The sequence below is a fragment of the Penicillium argentinense genome, assembly GCF_028826775.1.
Source record: "Penicillium argentinense strain IBT 30761 chromosome Unknown utg000005l_segment0_segment0, whole genome shotgun sequence".
Lineage (NCBI taxonomy): Eukaryota > Fungi > Ascomycota > Eurotiomycetes > Eurotiales > Aspergillaceae > Penicillium > Penicillium argentinense.
The window spans coordinates 6,066,271-6,089,612 of record NW_026622664.1 but is presented as its reverse complement, the minus strand read 5'-3'; the positions used below and the strand labels follow the sequence as shown (position 1 = coordinate 6,089,612).

General features: G+C 52.2%; 8 protein-coding genes across 8 annotated transcripts; 6 read left to right on the top strand and 2 right to left on the bottom strand.

The window, feature by feature from the left end:
• Window positions 1-49: 49 nt before the first annotated feature.
• N7532_007079 (ADP-ribosylation factor family protein) lies at window positions 50-881 on the top strand (the record flags this gene model as incomplete). Its single annotated transcript, XM_056619572.1, has 2 exons — window positions 50-98; window positions 172-881. 2 exons carry the CDS (start codon window positions 50-52, stop codon window positions 879-881), a joined length of 759 nt encoding a protein of 252 aa, XP_056475731.1.
• Window positions 882-1,988: 1,107 nt separating this feature from the next.
• On the top strand, window positions 1,989-2,677 carry N7532_007078 (uncharacterized protein; the record flags this gene model as incomplete). Its single annotated transcript, XM_056619571.1, has 2 exons — window positions 1,989-2,084; window positions 2,144-2,677. The coding sequence occupies 2 exons, from the start codon at window positions 1,989-1,991 to the stop codon at window positions 2,675-2,677; spliced, it is 630 nt and encodes a 209-aa protein (XP_056475730.1).
• Window positions 2,678-2,932: 255 nt separating this feature from the next.
• Window positions 2,933-4,654, bottom strand: N7532_007077 (phosphatidylinositol N-acetylglucosaminyltransferase subunit A/GPI3; the record flags this gene model as incomplete). The annotated part of the gene is made up of 5 exons (XM_056619570.1): window positions 2,933-3,926; window positions 3,980-4,368; window positions 4,436-4,470; window positions 4,538-4,569; window positions 4,638-4,654. 5 exons carry the CDS (start codon window positions 4,652-4,654, stop codon window positions 2,933-2,935), a joined length of 1,467 nt encoding a protein of 488 aa, XP_056475729.1.
• Window positions 4,655-4,924: 270 nt separating this feature from the next.
• N7532_007076 (putative ATP-dependent RNA helicase DBP6) lies at window positions 4,925-7,417 on the top strand (the record flags this gene model as incomplete). Its single annotated transcript, XM_056619569.1, has 1 exon — window positions 4,925-7,417. One exon carries the CDS (start codon window positions 4,925-4,927, stop codon window positions 7,415-7,417), a length of 2,493 nt encoding a protein of 830 aa, XP_056475728.1.
• A 913-nt stretch (window positions 7,418-8,330) lies between these two features.
• On the top strand, window positions 8,331-12,882 carry N7532_007075 (uncharacterized protein; the record flags this gene model as incomplete). Its single annotated transcript, XM_056619568.1, has 9 exons — window positions 8,331-8,677; window positions 8,733-8,866; window positions 9,469-9,666; window positions 9,724-9,755; window positions 10,260-10,470; window positions 10,524-11,505; window positions 11,562-11,841; window positions 11,894-12,011; window positions 12,071-12,882. 9 exons carry the CDS (start codon window positions 8,331-8,333, stop codon window positions 12,880-12,882), a joined length of 3,114 nt encoding a protein of 1,037 aa, XP_056475727.1.
• A 1,096-nt stretch (window positions 12,883-13,978) lies between these two features.
• On the top strand, window positions 13,979-16,354 carry xlnD (beta-xylosidase XylA; the record flags this gene model as incomplete). Its single annotated transcript, XM_056619567.1, has 1 exon — window positions 13,979-16,354. One exon carries the CDS (start codon window positions 13,979-13,981, stop codon window positions 16,352-16,354), a length of 2,376 nt encoding a protein of 791 aa, XP_056475726.1.
• A 299-nt stretch (window positions 16,355-16,653) lies between these two features.
• Window positions 16,654-18,035, bottom strand: N7532_007073 (glycoside hydrolase family 76 protein; the record flags this gene model as incomplete). The annotated part of the gene is made up of 2 exons (XM_056619566.1): window positions 16,654-17,247; window positions 17,313-18,035. The coding sequence occupies 2 exons, from the start codon at window positions 18,033-18,035 to the stop codon at window positions 16,654-16,656; spliced, it is 1,317 nt and encodes a 438-aa protein (XP_056475725.1).
• Window positions 18,036-19,254: 1,219 nt separating this feature from the next.
• On the top strand, window positions 19,255-23,021 carry N7532_007072 (putative C6 transcription factor; the record flags this gene model as incomplete). The annotated part of the gene is made up of 10 exons (XM_056619565.1): window positions 19,255-19,410; window positions 19,469-20,013; window positions 20,065-20,104; window positions 20,167-21,190; window positions 21,247-21,572; window positions 21,627-21,697; window positions 21,750-21,839; window positions 21,892-21,918; window positions 21,976-22,585; window positions 22,734-23,021. Coding segments are annotated over 10 exons (3,177 nt in total), but the record flags the coding sequence as incomplete, so codon positions are not given.
• Window positions 23,022-23,342: the final 321 nt, after the last annotated feature.

Here is a 23,342-nt window from a genome sequence, read left to right as displayed (position 1 = left end):
CGCATCTCGTCCTGACTTGGTCGCGCTGGCCTTGAGCTTCTGCGCGATCATGTATCACTTGGCCAAGTCGCTGTATACGTACGCGACCAGTAAAGAAGGTGAGGACTAGCTTCCCCGCAGTTGCGCCCCTCTCAGAGTACCCCAGACGTTGACGTCGTTGCGGCTCTCCAGAGTACTCCGTCTTGCTGCTCGGGCTGGACAATGCCGGCAAGACCACTCTGCTTTCCCAGATCAAGGCGCTCTATCAGCCGCGACCAGAAGGGGCCCCCACGCCGAACCCCGGCAAGACCGTCCCCACCGTCGGCCAGAATGTCTCAACCATTTCCTTATCCGATATGAACCTCAAGATTTGGGACGTCGGTGGTCAGATCTCCATGCGTGGCCTCTGGCAGAGCTACTATACTAGCTGCCATGCAATCATCTTCGTTGTCGATAGCGCCGATGTTGGACAAGACCCGGATATCACCCGCCTCCCCTCCGCGCCTGGCCGACGGCCTAGCTCAATTTCGGGCTCGTCGCGCGCCAATACAAGCGAACACTTCTCCGAACAAAACGTGGGCATCAACGCTGCAGGAAGTGATTTTGGCCGTCTAGATGAATGCCGCCAGGTTCTCGAATCGGTCCTACAAAGTGCAGATGTGGCCGGAGTTCCCATCCTGGTGCTGGCCAACAAACAAGACCGCGAAGACTGCGTTGAGGTCGTTCGCATTAAGGAGGGCTTTGTACGAAAGGTGTTTGAGGGAGAGACCGGGGGCGGTGTTCGAGACAGTCGCGTGCTGCCGGTCAGCGCGTTAATGGGGTCAGGTGTACAAGCGGCCGTGGAATGGGTGCAGAGCCGTGTGAAATGGAACAAGGAGGGCCGACCACCCGTCATGCGGTAAATCAGACGATCATTGAACATATATGCATCATGGCGTTAATCATAATTTGACTGTACATAATAATGGATCTTTGCAGTTTACATCAATAGCGTCTCCCATAACATTAGTGTCCAGGATCTTAGTATGTGCAGTCATCTCTCCGGTGTTTCTTAATGTTCACAGTGCTCAATGTTGTCATACTACCACAGGAGATATACTAATGTTGTGCGCGCTTTCCAATTTTCATAATTACAATCTTAAGAATGCATCGTATAGACGAATCTGTGTTAATTATATTCCAAACCTTGATCACTTCATGTCGCAGCGTGCACCGTGGTGTGGTTTGATATGACATACATCAATGATGGTGCCCTCACTATGGCCCGTTCAAGGTTGAAGCTCAGAAGCGACACTCACGAAACAAATATATCAAGTTTCAATTGAATACTTAGAAATAAGAATTAATTTCATAAGCTTAATTTTTTTTTTAAAAAAGAAAGAATTAAAACCACCTCTGGTTGGCGGACGAGTCACCAGCAATGGTTTCTGGAACAATCCTGTCTGGATCACGGAAACAGTACATCCATTGTACGTCGCAAGTGACGAATGACCCACCTGGACACGAAGAGGACAAAGATGGTGCGTCCCAAGATGGGTGACCACATGGATTACGCTGTAGTTGCGCAGCCAGAATGCAAAAATCAAGAAAATGGAGGCTCCCCAGAGTTGGTGGTCATCGTCAAGACTCCGGGGCCCCCACTTTTTTGATGTCACTGATCCCGGACGACCCTGATCGCCTCTTGGGAACGACGCACACGCCGTTCTCCAGGGGATGATCCAATCGACGAATCGAGACCGAGTGTCCATTGATCGACCCAGAAAGATGAATGTCATGCCCACAAAAAAGGGATCCCAAGTGTCGAGGTTATCGTCAACTTGACGTCATCTCTCCCGATGTAGCTATCAAGATATCCATGGATGAAATTGATGAAAGACTGCAGGAGGACAGGTATAAAGGAGCAGGGAGGAAGAAGGTTAGGAGAGACAATCCAAATCCTCAAATTCATTGAGAGTTAATATCATTATTACTTTCCCTTCTCCTCTTTACGAACTACCACGACATCCATCATGAGCACCTTGAACAACGTCGAGCCGGTCGCCAACCCTAAGCAGGATAGCTTCAAGCCCTCTGTTGCCCCCGAAGGCCCTCAGACTACCAAGGGTGTAAGCACATCTTCATATATACTGCATACCACGAGTACTGTTTTAACATAGGAATCTAGCACAAGCCCGGTGTTAAGGCCAACGAGGCAGACCAGCGCCCCGAATTCCACCTGGAAGCCCACCCACCTGGCACCGCGCCCGCCAGCAACTCCTACACGCCTCAAGCCGACGAGGTCAGCCAAGCCAACAACCCCAGTGTCCTGCGCGGCCATGGAAAGGAGTCCACATACACTTCCCCCGCTGACACCCTCATCGGCGCAACCTCGGCGGACGTCAACACCGGCTTCGGCAAACCCCTGCAGGGCCAGTCCGGAGTTGAGCTCGCCCACGATGGCCAACATGGTCGCAAGAAGCAATCAGCCGGTCTTGAGGGTGTCGGGGCGTCCCGCGAGGACAAGGGTGTCGAGCGAACTTTTCCCAGCCAGCGCGGTCTGGAGAAGGAGGGAGGCGCCCACGCTGGAACCCGCGGCAACAAGGCCAATCGCTCAGTGCAGGATGTGCAAGGCGAGACCGCGGAGACTTTGGACCGGGAGTGGAAGTATGAGCCAAAAACAAAGCGCGACCAGGCTGGTAACGATGTCTATTCCAAATAAGTTAGGAAATTTGGAGTTGGGTATCCTGGTGTTTTTTGAACGTTGAGCGGGATTGAAACACATTGGACTTAATTTAGCATTAACGAAATAAATCATAACTGACGAACGTTGAACCTCTCCTTGATATTATTAGTAGTATTTATGTGGGTGATCGTAAGGGGTATTGCTGCTATGTACGGATTGTTGGTTGGGTTCGTGGAGAATAGTCTGCTACTAATGGCCGGTGTTGCCCCGGCCAGACAAAGAACCGTGTGCTCATGAACGGCTGCTGCGAATTGGGCGTGTACTAGATTTCTCCGCTGGCCGCTTTTTTGGCCAGCTGCGCGCGATGTCGATATTGCCCCGGGGAAACCACATCTCCAGAAAGACAAAGATCAGGAAATCGATGACCACGCACAGGCAAAAGAGCTTACCCGCCCAAACACCACATCCGTAGTATCGCTTTAGGCGGTCAATAAGCGCAAAACTGCGCACCCGGTCACCGCTGGCATCCCAGCCCTGTCCCGGGTAGTAGCCATAAAACTCCGACGGGCTAATGTCACCGATAATGCCCTGATAGACGCGCTCGGTGCGCTCAGCCACATCCCGCCAAGAATACATCATTTTCACTTGGTCATGGAATCGGTCTGTGCGGACTTTGTTGGATCGCAAAGCGGCAATCGCTTTGCTCGTTGCAACGACGAGGTCATCCTCCTCGGGTTTGGCGAATGTTGTCATATGCTGCGGTAGCACTTCGGGAATGCCTCCCACGCGAGTACAAACGACGTATAGTCCGCAGCTAGCAGCTTCAACAATGACTGTGCCGAAGGCCTCCGTCAAACTAGGATGGAGATAGATGTGCCCGCGGACCATGACGTCCCGTACTTCTTCATGGCGGACAGACCCGAGCATTTCGACCTTGTCTTGGAGCACGTTTCGTTCTAGCATTTGCTCTAGGTCAATTGCCTTTGGCCCGGACCCAGCGATAATAAAACGAGTATTCGGGTTGGAGGATAAGATTCGTGGGATTGCGGCAATAAGAAGGTCAGTGCCCTTGTTGTAAAAAAGACGGGAAATGACCACGATCGTGATTGTGTCGTCGGGACCAATGGGGGTTGGAGATGGACGAGGATCGGCTGGTGAGATTGGGATCTGATCAGGAGCCCGAGAGCTATGTGACAATGGACAGAAGTTCTCGGCAACCACAGCGTTCGGAATGACAGACACCATGAGCGGGTCTAATGAGGCTCGGAGGACGGTATTCTCTTTGCTATATCTAGTTAAGTTGGCAGCCTCCAAGACCCGAGGGCTAACACCACCTACCAAGTATGGCTGACGCAAATAGCGTGATCCACGTCACTCAAAGTGAACTTGAGCAGCTTATTGGTTAAGATCGAAGCTGCATCTGCGAATCCGAAAAGGGAATGATCGGTGAAAACAGTGCGGAGGCCCATCGTCCTGGCGTGCAGAATGGCCTCCCCGCAGAAGCTGCTGAGACTTGCATGGCCATGTACGATATCGATTTGCTCGCGGATCACAATATTTCGGAAGATTGGAAAGAACGAAAAGACGGTGGGGAATGTCGTTTCTCGGTAGATCACGAAAAAGGGGACATGGTAAATCTTGAGACCGTTGGTAAGGTAGCGGACACCTGTACGGCCTTTATATGCATGTGTGATGATGATCACTTTGTGTCCGCGGTCAATGAGTTTCTGACAAGTTGTTAGAGCGCGCTCGATCGGAGCAGAAGGACGCGACGCGAGGAGAGAGGGCGCTCACGGAAGACAGCTGATAGATGTGACTCTCAATTCCCCCTGGTCGAGTCAGAAATTGGTCCTATCCAAGCATCGTCGGGTCTCAGATCAACGGAAGAGGACATACCAGACTGGGGGAAGAAGAAATCACTGACCATCCTAGTGTAGCACCCTGTGTTAGTGGTCGGTCGCCCGGCGATGGTTGCTGTTATTGTCATGAGACTCACGCAATGTTATACGGCATGGTGGCATTGGCTCTCGTAAAGAGAGGGCAATGTTGGAGAAAAGTGTGGTTCGCAATGAAGACGCCAGTCCATGGCGATCACGTCAAGCACCTCCTTTCACGTTCACCCTACTTCAGTCAAGTTCCAAACCGTTTCGTCGCGAAGTGAATGCTGTTGCGGCCGCGGCGGTCAGTGACTGCGGTGAGTGAATGGTGGATCTGCCGGCATAAAAACCACGAATTTGGATTTTGCAGCTTTCTCTTTTCCGCGAGGAATGCGTCCCCGCGAGAATGGCCGCATCCAAACTGCATGCGCCGACCATGTCGCCAATTGAGAAATCCTCCAATTCTTCTAAACGCAAGCGCGATCTCGATCCCAATGCCTCCACGTCGACTCCTACCAAGAAACACAAGAAGGAAAAAAAGCGCGCCAGCTTGTCTACACCCTCGTCGGCAGGCGACGAAAGCAACCAGAAGCGAAAGCGACTCAAGGATGGTCTCCAGGGTAGTGATACCGAGGCCTCGCCCCGGAAAACAAGTTTTGTCTCGCCAGACAGCCGCAAAAAGGCTACTTCAAACTCACACAACGGCATCGCTAAAGCAAGCAAGAAGCCAAAGGATGGCGCACGAAAGAGTTCTCGGAAAGACAATTCGGCGGATGATGAACCTGCAGCTGTGAGCCCAAAATCCATGAGCGACGAGGAGGAAGCGCAAGCCAGCGACGACACGCAAGAGCGCAAAGCCTCAAAGAACAAACATGCCGGCATCCTCTCCAAGTTCGAGCGTACGAAATCCGTGGCCAGTGCGAAGGCGAAGAAAACCAAGCCCCAGGCTGAAGAGACAGTCGAAAATGTTGCCGAGCCGGTTATTGCGAAGGGCCTCGAACCATTGCCCCAGCCGGAGAACCCACCTGAGCCCGAGGAAGCTCCCACCTACTCTTCCCTGCCACCGTGGTTGGCAAATCCGCTGAGGACATCGACCGAAGATCGGACCAAATTTTCGGAACTCGGCATCAAAGAAGACCTTTTGCGAATCCTGACGCAAAACAATTACAAGGAGGCCTTTGCCGTCCAGTCTGCTGTTATTCCCCTTCTCCTCGACGGGGACCGTCACCACCCCGGAGATTTGTGTATCTCGGCCGCTACGGGATCCGGAAAAACACTCTCCTACGTGGTCCCTCTCGTCACCTCCCTAGAGTCGAGACCTGCGTCAAGATTGCGAGGGTTGATAGTGGTTCCTACGCGAGAGCTGGTCAAGCAAGCCCGAGAGGCCTGCGAGCTCTGTGCCGCAGGCTCACGGCTCCATATCGGTAGCGCGGTCGGCAACGTCGCTATCAAGGAGGAACAAAAGCTCATCATGAGAACGGACCAAGTTTATAACCCTGCCACTGTTGCCCAACGCCAGGCGGCAGGACTGCAAGATAATGACTGGGAGCACTTCAGCCTCGAGGACTGTGTTAGCGAGGCAATCAATTCGACTGGCTTTCTCCCAGGATACATTCAGCGACCTGAACCCAATGTCGATATTCTCATCTGCACGCCTGGTCGCCTAGTCGACCATCTTCGCTACACCAAGGGGTTTACCCTTAAGCACATCGAATGGCTGGTGATTGATGAAGCTGACCGTCTCTTGAATGAGAGCTTCCAGGAATGGGTGGACGTGGTGAACGGTTCATTGGATTCCCGACAGGCCCCTGAGTCATGGGGCGCCGGTGGAAAATTCCTGTCGGAACTTGGACATCCAATTGAGAGCAAACCACCTAGGAAGGTAGTGCTGAGTGCGACCATGACCCGTGACATCTCGAAACTCAACTCCCTGCGCTTGGCCAATCCCAAGATGGTGATCATTGGCGCAGATAACCCAGATACCAACTTCACACTGCCATCCACGCTGAGAGAACATGTGGTGGCAGTGAAAGATGAATCTATCAAGCCTCTCTACCTGCTTCATCTCTTGCTTTCACACATTGGCGTTAAGGCTGGAACAAAGGCTACTTGCAGAGATGATGCGTCCAATTCCGACAGCACTAGCTCGGATGATACCTCCAGCGATGGTGAAACTAGTTCGGATGACTCCTCAGATGATGAGACCTCGTCTTCGGGTTCTGATTCCGAGTCTGACTCGGACTCTGATAGCGATACCTCCAGCGATGCTTCGAGTGACATCTCCGACAGCTCGTCTGATTCTGATTCTGATTCTGAAATCGATTCCGATCCCAAGTCGAAGCCCAAGTCTGTTCAAAAATTACAGGCCGGACCTACACGCCAAACTGTTCTCATCTTCACCAAGTCTTCAGAGTCTGCCTCACGACTACACCTCCTTATTTCTCTCATTAACCGGCAGCTTGCCAGCCGCATGGCGACTATCATTAAATCTAACAAGTCGTCTGCATCGCGCAAGACTCTGTCGGCTTACCGAAAGGGCAAGATTGATGTAATCGTGGCGACCGATCGTGCCTCTCGTGGTCTTGATTTGCATTCACTTCTGCATGTCGTCAACTACGATGTCCCCAGCAGTGCTACCACCTATGTACACCGTGTGGGACGTACTGCCCGTGCTGGCAGAAAGGGCTCTGCCTGGTCCCTCGTCACGCACCGCGAAGGAAAGTGGTTCGCCAGCGAGATCGCCAGCAGCATCGACGGTCCTATTACCCGTACCTCTGCTATCGAGCGCGCCTCGGTGAAATTGGACAGCCTCAAGCCGCTCCAGCCCAAGTTTGCAATGGCTCTTGACAAGCTCGAGCAGGAAGTGCGGGCTAGCAAGACACATTCATCGAAGCGTTGACGAGGCTCAGCGCCTTACGATCCAAGTGAATTTTTTCAAGCATAGCGGATATATCTTAGTGTACAATATTATTGTTTATTGTGTTGTCATTTCCTTCCATGACGTATCCTAGTCTTGTATTTTCTCTGATCTACAAACTACTACTACTACTACTACTACTACTACTACTACTACTACTACTACTACTACTACTACTACTACTACTACTACTACTACTACTACTACTACTCGTGCACGGTTGCTAAGTCCCAGGCTGTGGGCGAGGTTCATCCCGTGGATGCCCTCGTAAAACTTTCCACACTGAGGAAAGCGTAATATAAATGGCAGTCTCCTGCTGTCCCTTTAAGGGCTGCTGTTGTCTTCTCTACAAACAACCTTGCCCAAGGCGTTCTGCATGCGTGGAGCAGCCTCTCGGGGGATCTCTCCCCGATGCCAGAGCGGGGAAGTGGAACCCATGTCGACCCGCGCGGACTTTGGGGAAATCCGGGGGCTGCTCGGAGCAAGTCCGACCGAGTGCGAATTCAGGCCGGTGTGGATGCTCGATTCAAGTATCCCCCATGTTAAGCTCATCCGTGCCGTTCCTTGGCTTCTTGGCACATCAAGATGGAAAAACAGGATGGATATGCGATGCAGGAGAACAGTCCGAGACAGTCGATTTTCCGCCGTGAGTGGTTCCCCTTTCCTGAAGGCTCTTCATACTTCCATATAGCTGGACTTTGATTTCCGCTGACTTCTGCCCCAGCCGAACCGCCATTTGCACGATACATTCCCGAAGGATTCTCACCATTGCGATGCATGAAGTTGCAGGGCAAGTCCATGACCTATGCCATCTTTCTATTCGCCGGATGTGCAATTCTCTTTTTCGGCCACGATACAGCGCCAAGTGAACAATAACGCGGACTATATGCAACACATGGGGGCCGCAAGCGGTAGCGACCGAGATGCTGCAGCCATCGGTGGCCTCGTCAGTCTATGGTTTGGAGGACTTGCGATTGGGGCGTTGATCGTGGGCACCATTGCGGACTCAATTGGACGCCTGAAGACAATTCAGCTGGGTTATCTCTGGAGAATTCTGGGGGCGGCTCTGTCGGCTTCTGCCACCAGCATGCCATGGTTTGCCTTTGCTCGAGTCATCAGTGGTATTGGGTGTGGTCATCTGAATACGATAGTGCCCGTCTGGACGTCGGAGCTGGCAGACCCTCATCTGCGAGGAGCGTTCGTTGCGGTGCAATTTACGCTGGCAATGGTAGGATCAACGACGTGAGTTTTACAATTTGGATAAGCCGGAGCATGCATGGCTAAATTGCGTCGACAGAGCCTACTGGATGGAGTTTTGGTGTTTGAAGACACAGTCATTATCGTTCACCTGGAGCTTTCCTCTTGGGTTCCAAATTGTCTTCTTGCTACTCATCTTGGCCGCGGCACTATTGGCGACCTTGAGGGAGCCCGGTCTGTGTTCGAGAAATGCCGTGTTGAAAACGATGAAAATGCTATCGAGACTGAGATAGGAGAAATTATTTCTGCTATTCGTGCCGAGACTGCACTTAGAGAAGTTTAGAAATAGGGGGTGGCCAGCGGTGACTAAATATCCTGGGGAGTTGATAGATCACATCGCACAGGCTTGGTCTGGGCAATAGATCGGGACCTGACCCGTTACAGCATTGACTTCATTGCCGTTTATGCTCCCAACATGTTCGCTTTATCGGGATTTAAAGGCGACAAGCCAGCTCTTCTGGCAGGAGGAAATTGGTTTGGCTACATCTCTAGTCTTGCTCTTTCGATCTATCTCTGTGATCGAGTTGGTCGACGCAAGTTGATGCTAACGGGATGCACTCTTATGGGGATCGTTTTGATTGTCGGTGGTGTCCTGTCGCATGAGACTATCTCTTACTCCTAGAGTAAACCGGAATTGGCAAACAAACTCTCTTCCGGGGTTGCCGCGATTTTATACATCTACACTTTCGTCTATGGTAGTACATGGTTGACAACCTGGTCAGTATTGCACCAAAATCAAGCATTTTGTATCAGAGCTGACATGAACAAATCAACAGTTGGGTCTACCCAACGGGGGTTTTCCTTGGCAAGTCGAAGCAAAGGTGCCGCGCTGGCGACTTTTGCCTTCTCCATAGTTGGAGGGACAATCAACATGATCATTCCATACCTGATCGATGCCATTGGTTTCTGGGTTTTTATTTTGTTTGCATTGATTAGCCTGGCTCTTCTTGCGCCCATATACCTTTTCTACGTCGGTTAGTTACATACCCAGCACACAGCCAATGATGTGTTATTGACCGCAACGCTTGCAGAAACTGCCAACCGTCACCTTCAGCAGCTGGATGTACTTTTCTCTGGCCCTAGTCGCCTTGCCTGGATAACAGAGAGGAATTTTCAACAGAGGATGAACGAGCAAGGCGGCATCTTGGGCGAAAAACAGGAGAAAGCCTGCGTGGAGCAATTAGAGTGATGCCATGTGTCTTTTTAGCTGTAAACCCTCAATATACACTCTACCTTGAGACTTGAGGAATGGGTCACGATCCCAAAACAGTTCAGCCTATTGGAATGAAGCTACCAGGTGACGATCATCATGCAATGCGGGATAGTGCCGGGATAGCTTCGGCAAAAAGGCAGCCACCTCCGCACGCCGATCCAGATCAAATACAAATAGCCGATCAGCTTCAATTCTCCGATCTAGCAAATACCCGATGAATACGCGGCTGGCCGAAGTTAGAATACTTTCTGATTAAGGCCCTTGCGGGGAAATGGCACCGTTACTTTCGAATGCTGAGAACATATAGTCCGCATGGCCGCCAGCACTCTTTGATGTGGACGCTAACATGTCCAGAGTCTGACCTCCTTCACCATGATAAATCTCCAAAGAGTCGGCGCTCTTTTGACAGCCGCGGCATTTTGTCGAGCGGTAATTTTCAAGCCACAGAATGAATTCCAAGCTCTTTCCAACGACAACACTTCTGTCGCTCTAGATCTCCGCCCGTGGTTCAACAACCGCGCCTTTGGGCTCAAGCCCAATGAATCCAGTTTTGATGGTCAGGGGAGTAAGTGCATTACTATCAAAGGATATCGGTATTATAGAATTGATGATATGAAGATTCGTATCCTGCCGAGGAGATTCCACCGGAGCGCTTCGTCTACGGAGGAACCAACTATCGCTTCGCTGCATACAATGAATCAGGCCACGACAATCTCCTAGTCAAGGGACAAGAGATTCCGGTTCCTCGGTCGAAGTACTTCAGCTACCAGATGCTTGCTGCATCTGAATCTGGCATGGCGTCCGGCTCAGTGACCGCGAAATATGCTGATGGCAGCTCGACGACGGGCCCGTTGCTTGTTCCGGCGTGGTGGAGTTGGCCGTACCCAGCTGGCGGCGACTTGGTCTTCTCCTCATTTCTCACCGAAAACACCACCAACTACAACCGATCCAATATCTTCCAAACCATAAATTGGCTGGACTCATCCAAGGAGCTCGTGTCTTTGAAGTTTCCCAAGTCTGCTTCTGGCTCATCTACCGAGCCCGGAGGCGCAGCAGTCGACACCAATCTCCACGTGTTTTCTCTGTCTTTGCTCCCTGTGCCAAAGCACACCTCGGCCACGGCCAGACTGGTAATTCAGTATGCTCGATCGACTCAGAAGTGGATTGATGGAACAGATAAGGTGCAGATCGTCGAAGTTGTTATCAACAATGTGGGATCGTCCTTCATTTCGCGGAATGATACCGTTCGAGTACAGGTGGAGTCGCCGGGCCTGGAAACTGTAATAGATGGAGCGATCAAGCGCCTGGGACCAGGCGACCAGGCGATCGTGGAGGTCGGTGTCAAGAATCGCAAGGGAGTGAGGCCAGGCCGGACCGGACCTGCCACCGTGGTCATCAAAGGTGAACATGTGGCATCCAGGAGCTACAGTTTCAAGGCTACGTATGGCATCAGTGCCTACAAAGCTACCTATGAGTCCGTCTATAGCCATGAAGCCCCCAACTGGTATAATAATGCCAAGTACGGAATCTTCATCCACTGGGGAATATACTCGGTTCCAGGCTGGGGCAATAAAGGCTCAAAAGAGAACTATGCCGAGTGGTGAGTGCGGAGCATCGACCTGATGTTCGATCAATTTTGGCTGACGAATCGAATAGGTACTGGTGGTGGCTTGGCCAGGGCCCGAGTGATCCGACCGAGGTGTACGAGTACCAGAAGAAGACGTATGGGACCGAGCTCGTATATGACGACTTCATCCAGAACTTCACAGCGGATGCATGGAGTCCAAAAGAGTGGGTCGATCTCTTCGCAGACGCCGGTGCCAATTACTTTGTTCAAGTCAGCAAGCATCATGAAGGCTACGCTCTATTTGATCTCCCCGAGAACGTGACGAAGAGAACGTCTGTAGCCATGACACCACACCGCAACCTCGTTCAGGTACCATTCCACTCCCAGTACTGCCTTCAGTCTATCTCTAATATTAAACCAGGAATTATTCGACGCCGCCAAGAAGCACCAGCCGCACCTTCATCGTGCGGTCTACTACTCGCTGCCTGAATGGTTTCATCCTGACTACAAAAAATACGGGTTTTCTTCCTGGCCTGGAGGTAGGCAATTTATTCTGTGTTTATAAATGTTTTTTGACTTCTCTACTAAAAATATCCAGGCAATGCCAGTAACCCGTTCACCAACGAGACGCTCCCCTATATCGGGTACGTACCTCTCAATGACTACATCGAGGATAAAATCTTGCCGGAGATGAATACCCTGGCCGATATGGGAACCGAAATTATGTGGTGTGATATTGGAGGCCCTAACCGCACCGTGGAGTTTGCATCTGAATGGTTCAACCGTGCGGCAAAAGAGGACCGGCAGGTCGTCATGAATGCGCGTTGTGGCCTCCCGGGCGATTTTGATACCCCCGAATATGCTCGGTACAACGGTGTCCAGGTTCGCAAATGGGAGAGCAGTCTCGGAATGGATCCGTACAGCTACGGATATAATCGAGCTACACCTCTGGCAAGCTACATGAACGCCAGCAGCATTGTCACCGGACTCATTGATATTGTCAGCAAAAATGGAAATTTCTTGCTGGACGTGGGACCGACTGCCAATGGTACCATTGTTGATGTTGAGCAGAAAAACCTGCGGGAGGCGGGCAGCTGGATCAAGGACCATGCCGAAGCGATATTCAACACGACATACTGGTTTGTCACCCCTGAGGAGGGAGACAATGTTAGATTCACCATCTCGAAAGATGCCTTCTACATTCACACCCTCACCCAACCGAATAGCACCTTGACATTGCATAGCCCGATTCCCTGGATTCGTGGTGACGAGGTGACTGTGGTGGGTGGCAAGATGAATGGCGCAGCAGTGCCAACAAAGAAGTTCCACAATGGCTCCATCAGCCTATTCTTGAGCCCAGAGATGGTGGCTGCGGACCGGTTTGCTTGGGTCTTCAAAATCACATATTGATCAGGTTCCAAGCAGAAGCGATGTTTCTTTGTTGCAATGAGATAGGTGTTCAATCACCCGAAGAGATCGGAATGGTGGACATTGTTTATCCCATATAAGACCATAAAATCCCAAATCCTCCTGGTAGCCTGTCAGCCAAAGAGCTCATACCCTGGCAAGAGAAGTCAGTTCATTGTGTGCTGAATGCAAAAGCCGGAGCACTTGGGGCAGCTTACCAAAAGCGCCGGTATTTCGGCAAAAAACCCCTGCATCCAGACTGGGTGGAGTTAATGAAAAAGTAAATTCTCGGTCGGCAGGCAATGCTTAGCCTCCAGAGCTGCGACTGGCCAAATAACCTCAAAATTATGCTGAGCGATGGTACTAGCATCCGAGCATCCGGTCAAGTCCACATTTGGGCAAGCCGTCGGGACGAGCCTGCTACGAGGTGGAGACGTTTGCATCAGACCACCGCGAACGAGGACTGCGACACTACGAGTAGGCTAGTTTGTTGGTCGTGCATGAGAGATGACGCAAGACTGAACGTGGTAGTTCAGCCTGAATACACTGCAGCAAGAAGGACTACTTTGGAGACTTTCTTCTTCCAATCTGAAGAACACACGACTCCGAGAAACAAAGATGCGGTCAGAAGCGAATAGTAATAACATTCATAGATGGAACAAATGGCATTGATGTTAAAGGTGCTAGTGGTTACACAGCAGGACTTGGTGACCTCACTAGCTCTGCTGCTAGATTGTTGTAGTAGTACACAGTGTAAAGGTGCACTGATGTAAAGAGGAGCTTCCCCCCATCGGAATTCTCGCCTCGGCATCGCTCCATCGCCGACCTTTTTCCGATCGCAGGGCATTCCCCACGCAGATCGGGCAAGCTGGTCAATTTCAGGCTAAATAACGCAGTGTTGCAGCTCAACGCCGGCAAAGCATCGGGATCGACTGCGGGACTTACTGGCTTGGGCGATGTGGAGAAGGGGTTTCTCCCCGAGGCTGCCCATGGAGTTTGGACCGATGTGCAGCACAGGTAAGGGCTATAAAGAGAGCTCCCCCAGTCGTCATGGTATTTCGAAAGGGAACAGGAGGTATCAATCATTTCGACCGTCGCAATGCCTGCTCCTGTGGTCGTCGCTGTGCTCGCGGCATTGCTGCCGGCTGTGCTGGGCCAGGACAACACTACCTACAAGGACTACTCGACCGAAGCCCAACCCGATCTCTTCGAGCAGACGACCAGCGTCGTTGATTTCAGCTTTCCGGACTGCACCAATGGTCCCCTCGCGAAGACACTCGTATGCGACAAGTCCGCCAATGCCCATGATCGAGCGACTGCGCTCATCTCCATGTTTACCTTCGAGGAGCTGGTCAACAGCTCCAGCAACAATATCCCTGCCATCCCACGCCTAGGACTTCCACCATACCAGGTCTGGAATGAAGCTCTCCATGGACTGGACCGCGGCAACTTCTCGGACTCCGGCGACTACAGCTGGGCCACCTCATTCCCGTCGCCCATTCTCACCATGGCGGGCCTCAACCGCACGATGATCAATCAGATCGGCGACATCATCTCCACCCAGGGTCGCGCCTTCAACAATGCGGGGAGATATGGACTGGACGTGTACGCGCCCAACATCAATTCGTTCCGCCACCCCGTCTGGGGTCGTGGACAGGAGACCCCAGGTGAAGACGCCTATTGCCTGTGCTCAGCGTACAGCTACGAGTACATCACGGGTATCCAAGGAGGTGTGGATCCAGACAATCTCAAGCTGGTGGCAACCGCAAAGCACTATGCGGGATATGATATTGAGAATTGGGATGGTCATTCCCGTCTGGGCAACGATATGAAGATCTCTGCACAGGACCTCGCAGAGTATTTCACTCCGCAATTCGTGTCTGCTGTGCGCGATGCCAAAGTCCACAGTGTCATGGCATCCTACAATGCAGTGAATGGTGTCCCAAGCTCTGCCAACTCCTTCCTTCTTCAAACACTGCTCCGAGATACCTGGGGCTTCGTGGAAGATGGTTATGTCTCCTCGGACTGTGACTCTGTCTACAATGTGTTCAACCCCCACGGATACGCTGCCAACTCATCTGGTGCCGCTGCTGGCTCAATGCGAGCTGGTACAGATATTGATTGCGGTGAAACGTACCGCGACTATCTGAACCAGTCCGTGACTGATGGAGGCATCTCCCGCAGTGAAATTGAGCGGGGAGTCATGAGGCTTTACTCCAACCTGGTGCGCCTGGGATACTTCGATGGCTCCGATAGCCCTTACCGAAACCTCGACTGGTCTGATGTTGTGTCGACAGACGCCCGAAACATCTCCTATGAAGCAGCTATCGAGGGCATTGTTCTCCTCAAGAATGATGGTACGCTGCCCCTGGCCAAGAATGCCAGCAGTGTCGCCTTGGTTGGGCCGTGGGGCAATGCCACCGAGCAAATGCAGGGCAACTATTTCTCTACCGCGCCTTACCTCATCAGTCCCCTCGCAGCGCTGCAGGCCTCCGACTTGGATGTTAATTATGCGTTCGGCACAAACATCTCATCAACTACAACCGATGGCTTCGATGCTGCTATCTCCGCAGCCAAGAAGTCTGACGTGATCATCTTCGCCGGCGGAATCGACAACACTGTTGAGGCGGAGGGAGTGGACCGTTCAAACATTACGTGGCCGGGTAACCAGCTCCAGCTGGTGAACGAACTGAGCAAGCTCGGAAAGCCCCTCATTGTGCTGCAAATGGGTGGTGGTCAGGTTGATTCGTCCTCCCTTAAGGCGAATAAGAATGTCAACGCGCTGATCTGGGGTGGTTACCCCGGCCAATCTGGAGGACAGGCTCTCTTGGATATTATCACCGGCAAGCGAGCCCCTGCCGGACGTCTTACCGCCACTCAGTACCCAGCAAGCTATGCGATGCAGTTCCCCGCGACCGACATGGCACTGCGCCCCAGCGGCGACAACCCTGGTCAGACCTACATGTGGTACACCGGAAAGCCGGTCTACGAGTTTGGACATGGGCTCTTCTATACAACTTTCAAGGCCTCACTGTCCAAGGCAAAGAGATCTGGAAACTCATTTGACATCACTGAGCTTCTCACCCAAACACACGCAGGCTACAATGTTGTGGAGCAGGTTCCCTTCATGAATTATACTGTTGGTATCACCAACACCGGCGGTGTTCTCTCGGATTACACTGCCATGCTTTTCGTCAACACAACGGCTGGTCCCCAGCCCCACCCAAATAAATGGCTCGTTGGATTTGATCGTCTCGGCGGGCTGAAACCACGCGCATCACAGCAGATGACTATCCCCATCTCGCTCGATAACGTGGCTCGTACGGATTCTCAGGGCAACCGCGTTGTCTATCCCGGAAAGTACGAGCTGGCTCTGAACAACGAGCGATCGGCTATTCAGTCTTTCATCTTGACTGGTGAGCCGACTGTTATCTCCAAGTGGCCTCTAGATGAGCAGCAGATTCCTCCTGCTTGATCAACATACTGTAAATATAGTAGTAGAATCTGCCAAGACACAATTGAGATATTTTTAATTTGCAGGTTCAACACCATCAGCATTGCTTGTACATTTCGCTAAAGTCTAGACTAGCACCAGGGAAAGAGAACTTGGGAAAGAGAACACATTAATTATCAAACGCAGCCATCTATTCTTGATTCATAATTCTGATCCTAGCGTTTAATCGGGATGGATTTGATTTCCTCATGTCATGTGATAGAGTATCCTATTTATTTCCTTCTTGTTCTCTCCTTTTCTATCCGCGATAAATTTCCATTTCAGGTGATCATTATATAGGTCGCCGCGATTATCAAGCCCACAACAACCGCTGTGACAATCGCTGCGCCCGCACGGTCTCTATTTGTGATGGCGGAAAAGCGAATCTCTTCATCAGTCTCGTCAGACTCAGTTCCCGCAGCACTATTTCCCTCGCTCGAACCGCCCGTGGAGGAAGTTACAGGCCCACCGATGCCGGTCACGAGAAGCCCCTGCAAAACATCTAGAACACCCATTTGCTGGCCCACACCCGTGGACCCATCATAGGTGCCGCTCGACCAGCGATGGCCACAGTAGGTACCCGAGTCTCCACCCTGACACTGTGCGACGGCCGCCTGCGCCGTGACCCGGAGCTTGTTCATGATGGTGTCGTATGTATAAGGCGCCAGCTGAGTGACATCTGCCATCCAGCGAGACATGTACGCCTTGAAAGATAACTGATCGACATTACATTTACCGATCAGCTCACACGGCGGTTCGTACATCACATTCTTAGAAAAGAAATGATTCGTGGCAGTCAAGAGTCCGTCCAGACGTGTTCGCCACAACGCAGATGTGTTGGATGATCCTGATAGGTTTGAGGATAGCGAGGAAGTCTAGGAGAGGGCGGTCAGAACGGCAGACTCATTTTCGACCTACTGTTCTTGCGATTATGACTCACATAGTTGTACATCACCGAAGCGCCGTGGAGATAAATACCAGCAGTATAGGACCACCGGGTGCGGTCATACGAAGAACAGTTGGACGCATGCGTCGTGCCATCGTAGATCTGCCAGTCGGGGGTGATCAAGCCGACCCTCTTTGACCAGTCCCAGACCTTGGTGGCCCATTCTGCGTATGTCGCATTGCCGGTATAGCGAGCCAGCCGAGCGGCAATGTCGAAGTAACAGCCATTGGAAATGGTGTTTTTGTAATCGTAACCCGCATTCCAAGTGTAGATCTGCCAGCGCAGGCCTCCCTTACAGCTTGTCATATCCCATCGGTGCGTCTGCTCATTGAAAACAGCCTGGACCATGGAAAGATAGCCCGGCGTATCTGACGAAGGGTTGGTAAAGTTGCGCTCTGCCGCCGCCATCGCGGTGAGTGCCCAGAAGCACTGATCATCATTGCCCTCAGTGTATGTCTGGTTTTTTGGCATAAAGTCACCTTTATCTCCTGCTTGGTGGGTGATTGCTTGAACCGTGATTTCATTGTAGGTTGTGTCTCCCGTGAAGGCCCAGTAGTTGACGAGGGCACCGAAGAAGGCGCCCGCCTCCCACCAGTAGTATGGATCGGGGAGGTTGCCAGGGACATCGCCCGAGTTGTTGCCGGAGTAGAAGGTGACGAGATCGTACGCAATTGTACTAGCCGCAGATTTAATCGATTCTGGGTGCACCACAGACATTAGATGGAACCTCAGGCACAAAGTGATCGGTAGAGTTGGGAAAAGGAAACATACGCACCATGGTTATCTATGTCCACGTCCACGCCGGCAGCGAAAACATGAGAGCTTAGACAGAACAGCCCCACCAAGAGGAAGAGGCATAGCTGGGGTGGCCACCAGGGGGTGATCATGGGTGTGATGGAGAGAGAACTTGAGAGATTGAACTCGGGACGCAAACAGCGCTAATCAAATGTTTGTTATCAGGTTTGTTGGGGTTCTGCGGCCAGGCGCTGCGAGGGAACTGTCCTGAGAAAATACAAACGAGTGTCGAAGGTCGTGAACAATAGAAGAGTGGTCTCGATTCAATGGGAGGCATGCGTAATAATAGCAGACCGGCTGGCCACCCAACCTGCGAGCGCGTGCAGAGGATTCCAAGATCCATCACCGCTTGGCGATGGCGGAGTCGATGCCCAGCGGCATGGCACCAAAGCATGGTTCCGCACAGCACAAAGACAGCGCTCCGCTGAACGAAAAGCAAAGGCATGGCGCGTGGGACTGGTCGCCATGCCCGCTGAGGCAGACCACATCTCTCCTCCTGAAACCGGCGCCAGGCAGCCACTTTGGCTTCGCTCCCAAGCGACGAAATGTGAATAGCTTCGACTTGGCCAGGCTTGGCGAGTCATGCCCCGCCAGGCCGCGTAGTGGCCAAGATGGGGGGTGGTGCCGGGCGACAAGCTGAAACAGTATTGAGCGCGGACACTGCGGAGGGAGCAGTTGTATGGTTTAAGTTTAGGGGAGGTAGGTTAGTTAGTTTGTTGCAGTCGCGTAGTCTGCAAGATCCAATTAAGGTAGGCCTATCACTTCCTAAACCTTCGGCGGCACTGCGTACTACTACACTACTCATCGTACCCTGCAGCATTACGACTCATAGTAAGCGGGAATTTTCCGACTTGTTTCTTATGCAAAACGTATACCATCTGCACGCCATCCCTAATTTCCTGCTCTCCATACTACCTGAATGTCTCCGAGTTCGTACGAGTACGAAACCACGAGAGCTGCCCGAATCCCCAGGCAGCGACTCTAATGGCGATGCGGTCATTGGCTCGCCGCCTTCGCCGCCCCCCGCAATCCTCCGCAATCCGCAGTCCGCCGTTCGCCATTCGCACCCCCGAGTCGCTCCGTATTTTGCAATCGCGCTCGACGTCCACTGAGCTCGCAAGTGTGTTTTCTGCGGGGGACGATGGACATCAGCCCGCCCAACCCCCAGCTGTCGAGCTTGTCGGCCTCCCGCCCCTCGTCGACGCGGGGTCCGCTCGCCGGGGGTCGTCAGATTACCCGCAACCGCGCCAGCTACAGCTGCCACGCCTGTCGTCGTCGCAAAGTCAAGTGTGACAAGGTAGGTTCCCGCGCAAGATGAGAACGCACAGCCTTGACTGACCAGTTCGCCGTGCCAGGTTCACCCGATATGCGGAAACTGCACAAAGACCGGGGCCGGGTGCGTGTACGACGTCTCGTCGGACAAGCGGGATGATGCGTCAGAGGGATCGAGTCGCTCGGCTCAGGGCGTGAAACGCCGCCGAGGTACCCCGCGCATCTGGGAGGAGGATGTCGACGAACTCCAGTCTATATATGGGCACTTGCGACAGGCCGGGTCGACCGGAGAACACAAGTCGGACCAGCGTGCCATTGAAGCGCGGCTGGACAAGCTGATGTCGATGATTGAGAAAATCGGGGGATCGGGTCGCTCGCTGGACGAGGACGAGAGGCAAGCAGGCGCTGCGTCGGCCAGCACCGAATCGTTACTATTCGAGCAGTTGCGGCAAAACAACATGCGCAATGGCAAGTCGGTTCCGTCAAGTCCCTCCAGTCCACGTCGGGCAGCGGCCGAGTCGAGTGGCGACGAATTCCCCATCCCATCGGGTCAGGCAACGGACCTAGTCGATCCCGTCGGCAGCCTCAATCTGGGCCATCTGAGCCTAGATGATGGGGGCAGATCCAGGTGAGTCGATGGTTGGGTTCAGCAGACAAATGTGATATCTAACCCTATTAGATATGTTGGAACTACCTACTGGGCGTATATTTCTCATGAGGTATGACATCCGATACCCCTGTACACGGTTGAGGGAAGACCAGGCTGACCCTCGATCTCTAGATCAATGACCTCAATCAATTGTTACGAGATCAAAATCGTTCTCACGATATGCCTTCTTCCGAGACGCCCAACGAAGACCCGAATGGTCCCAGTGCTGATAGTAGGAGACAATGGAGAGTATCCATCGACAGCTCGCCCATGTCAACAACATCTCGACCCCGTGATGGATCGTTTCAGCAGTCGATCATCTTCCCTTCGGGCGAATCTCCATCAATGAACGACAAGGTTGTGGAGCCGGAGATGCTAGAACATGTCCCGAGCCGGCGACAAAGCCACATCCTATATAAGGGTTTCATGTCCGGTGTGCATGCCATCAGTCCGGTTGTTCATCCACCTACGGTCCTCAAACTCTATAATGCGTTTTGGGACTGGTATGACTATACCAGCTACTCCGGAGAGTCTTGTCCCAATCCCTCTTTTATCCCTCTTCTTTACGCCATCTGGTATGGTGGCTCCGTCACGATCTCCATTCGCACTATCAAGGCTGAATTCACTCCGCCGTCACGAGTCGCCCTCTCGGCAAAGTATAACGAAGAGGTCACTCGCTGGCTTACCAAAATATCCTTCCCACGCAGCCCATCACTCCAGGGCTTGTCGGCATATCTGATTGTTCAAACGATTCTCTCCAAAGAGGAAGAGCCTCTGACTAGCAGTCTGTTCGTCAGTCTCGCAATGCGTGTAGCGCAGACCATGGGTCTCCATCGAGACCCTGCCAAATTCGGCATTGAGGCGTGCGAGGCAGAGTACAGGCGCAGGCTATGGTGGCATATCATGCACATGGACGGTGTTGTGGCAATGTCGAGCGGTCTTCCACCATTAGTAGGCGATGAGAACTATTGGGATGTGCGCGAAACAAGCGAAGTCAAAGATTCACTGCTAGGAACACCTGCGGCAGAACGATATGACCAGTTCGTTGCAGCACAACAGCGAATTCCAGACAATCCTGATGACCCAACCATCTGTGGTGGGCCATCAATGGTAAACGTCTTCTACCTCACTGCGAGAGGCAAATACATCATGGCTCGTAAGTTTATCGCCAATAGGAAAAGAACGAATGGAAATGCTGACGAATAATTTTAGGAGCCATTCGCCGCATTTTGAAGATTCAACTTGGAACAAAGCCAGTCACTCGTCAAGATATGGAGGAGTTGCGGTCGATTCTTCTCGATCTGCAACTCAAGTTGAATTCCATCGTCAACAGAATTCCTGAGTCTCAAATCACCAGCAGCGGATCGGGTTCGTCGGGACGAGCGCTCTCCATGTCGAAGTCCCCCGTCGAGTCGCATACCACTGAGAGCGAGCTTCCAGGCGAAGGTCCTAATGGCTGTCCCGAACAATATCACTCCGCAGTTTTGGTTTCTTATCACAAATGGGCACGCATTATTCTATCGTTGTATATTGACAAGGTTTGTGGTCTAGCACCCATGCAAGATCGACTGGAGAACTAATTGGCCATCCAGGCATTCTGTGTCGCCTACCAGCCTTTCCTCAAAAACGCTCGGAGCCGGATCTGGCCTGCAGCACGGCAGAGGTGAGTAAACCAGGACAATTACTACGGAACTTCTTGTGTCTGACTTTACTAGCGCTCTTCGCCATTGTCATGGCTTCATGGACAAGTTTATCCAGCTTGCTACAGACCCCGACTTCCAACCGTTTCAGTGGAGCTGGCCAGGGTAAGTCTGGTCACATGACCGCAATCAAGTTGCCAAGCTGATCATTATTCAGAAACCATCAACCTATGCACGCCACGATGTGAGTAAACTAAAATACCATCCCGGTGTATTTCCTCAGGGTCCTAACGTTCACCAGGATTATGCTCATCGACCTATATGAGCGCCCATACAGTCCCGAGGCATCCAGGTCACGCGCCTTCATCGACCGCATCTTGGCTCTGTCTGGTCCAGACGGGGGAGTAGTGGGTGGAGAAGATGGCGTATCTACCCAGAGGCCTCTCAAAGATGGCGGTCGTGAGGCATGGGACATGATCCGCCGGCTGCGTCAGAAGGCATGGCAGAAAGCTGGACTTAACCCCCAAATGCTGTGGACCGAGCAGGACCAAATTCAGGCTGGCATATCCTCGCCTGCTCCAGAGCCCAACAGTATGCGAGGTCCAGTTTATCCAGATGCTTCGTCACCTTCTGCCTCAACAATGGCCCAGCGTCCACCTCCACCCCCAGATCACCAGCTTACGGACTTTAATCGAACATTCTATAACATGACACGAACCCACATCCCTCCAACATCCGCTGTGTCTTCAGCCTCTCTTCGGCCTAGTCCTCTGCGATACTCCTATCAGCCTCCCCCGCCGAATCAAACTGGCGCTACCGCAGCAACCACCAGGTATAATAATACGCCTGCGGCTGTCATGCCAACTGCTTCAGTTGCTTCTCAATCTATCTCGGCGACTTCGCCCGAGGCAGTATCTTCTCTTGGCTCACCCTCGTCTACCCGATCCCCCCCAGGGCCATCCTCCATCCCAATCAATCAGCCCCAGCCTCCCTTTTCCAACTTAAATCATTCCTCTCAGATGCCCTTCATGGACCCCCCTATCTCCAAATCCCCCACAGATGAATATGCCCACCCCACCATCTATGGTTGACCCCAACCTCAACTTCGACTGGGATCAATGGGATGCAGTCTTTGGGCAACACCTTCCGGTCTCGGATGAGCTCATGGAGCTTGATCCTGTTTCTGGATTGGATTTTGCCAACCTTGGCATTCCAACCTCTACCCCGGCTGATTCTGCCGTCGAATTCAGCGGGTTACCAGCTGCGCCACATCCTGCTGATCCAGGTCTTCCAGCTGCCTGGACAGATAATAGCGCCAATCCGGGAACTTCCCCCAGTGACTGGAGAGGGTATTCTTGATGATATTGCATCTAGTATATTTGTAATGTAATATGTGCATAGCATTGAAAGATACATAGAAGCATTTGCACAGGACAGCTACCGATGCGTAATTGGGCAATTGTATTTCCCAATGTTACAATAAGTGGCTATACGATATCCCACCACCCAATCGCAGGATCTGACTTTCAGAAAATGAGGAATTGGTATGGTATATGGTCTTTACGAATTCATGGAGGAGATTTGCAATGGAGACGTAACAGTTTATCAATTCATGAGGCGTAACTCTTGACGATCAGAGGGATCGGTCAATTAGGATACGAAGATGCG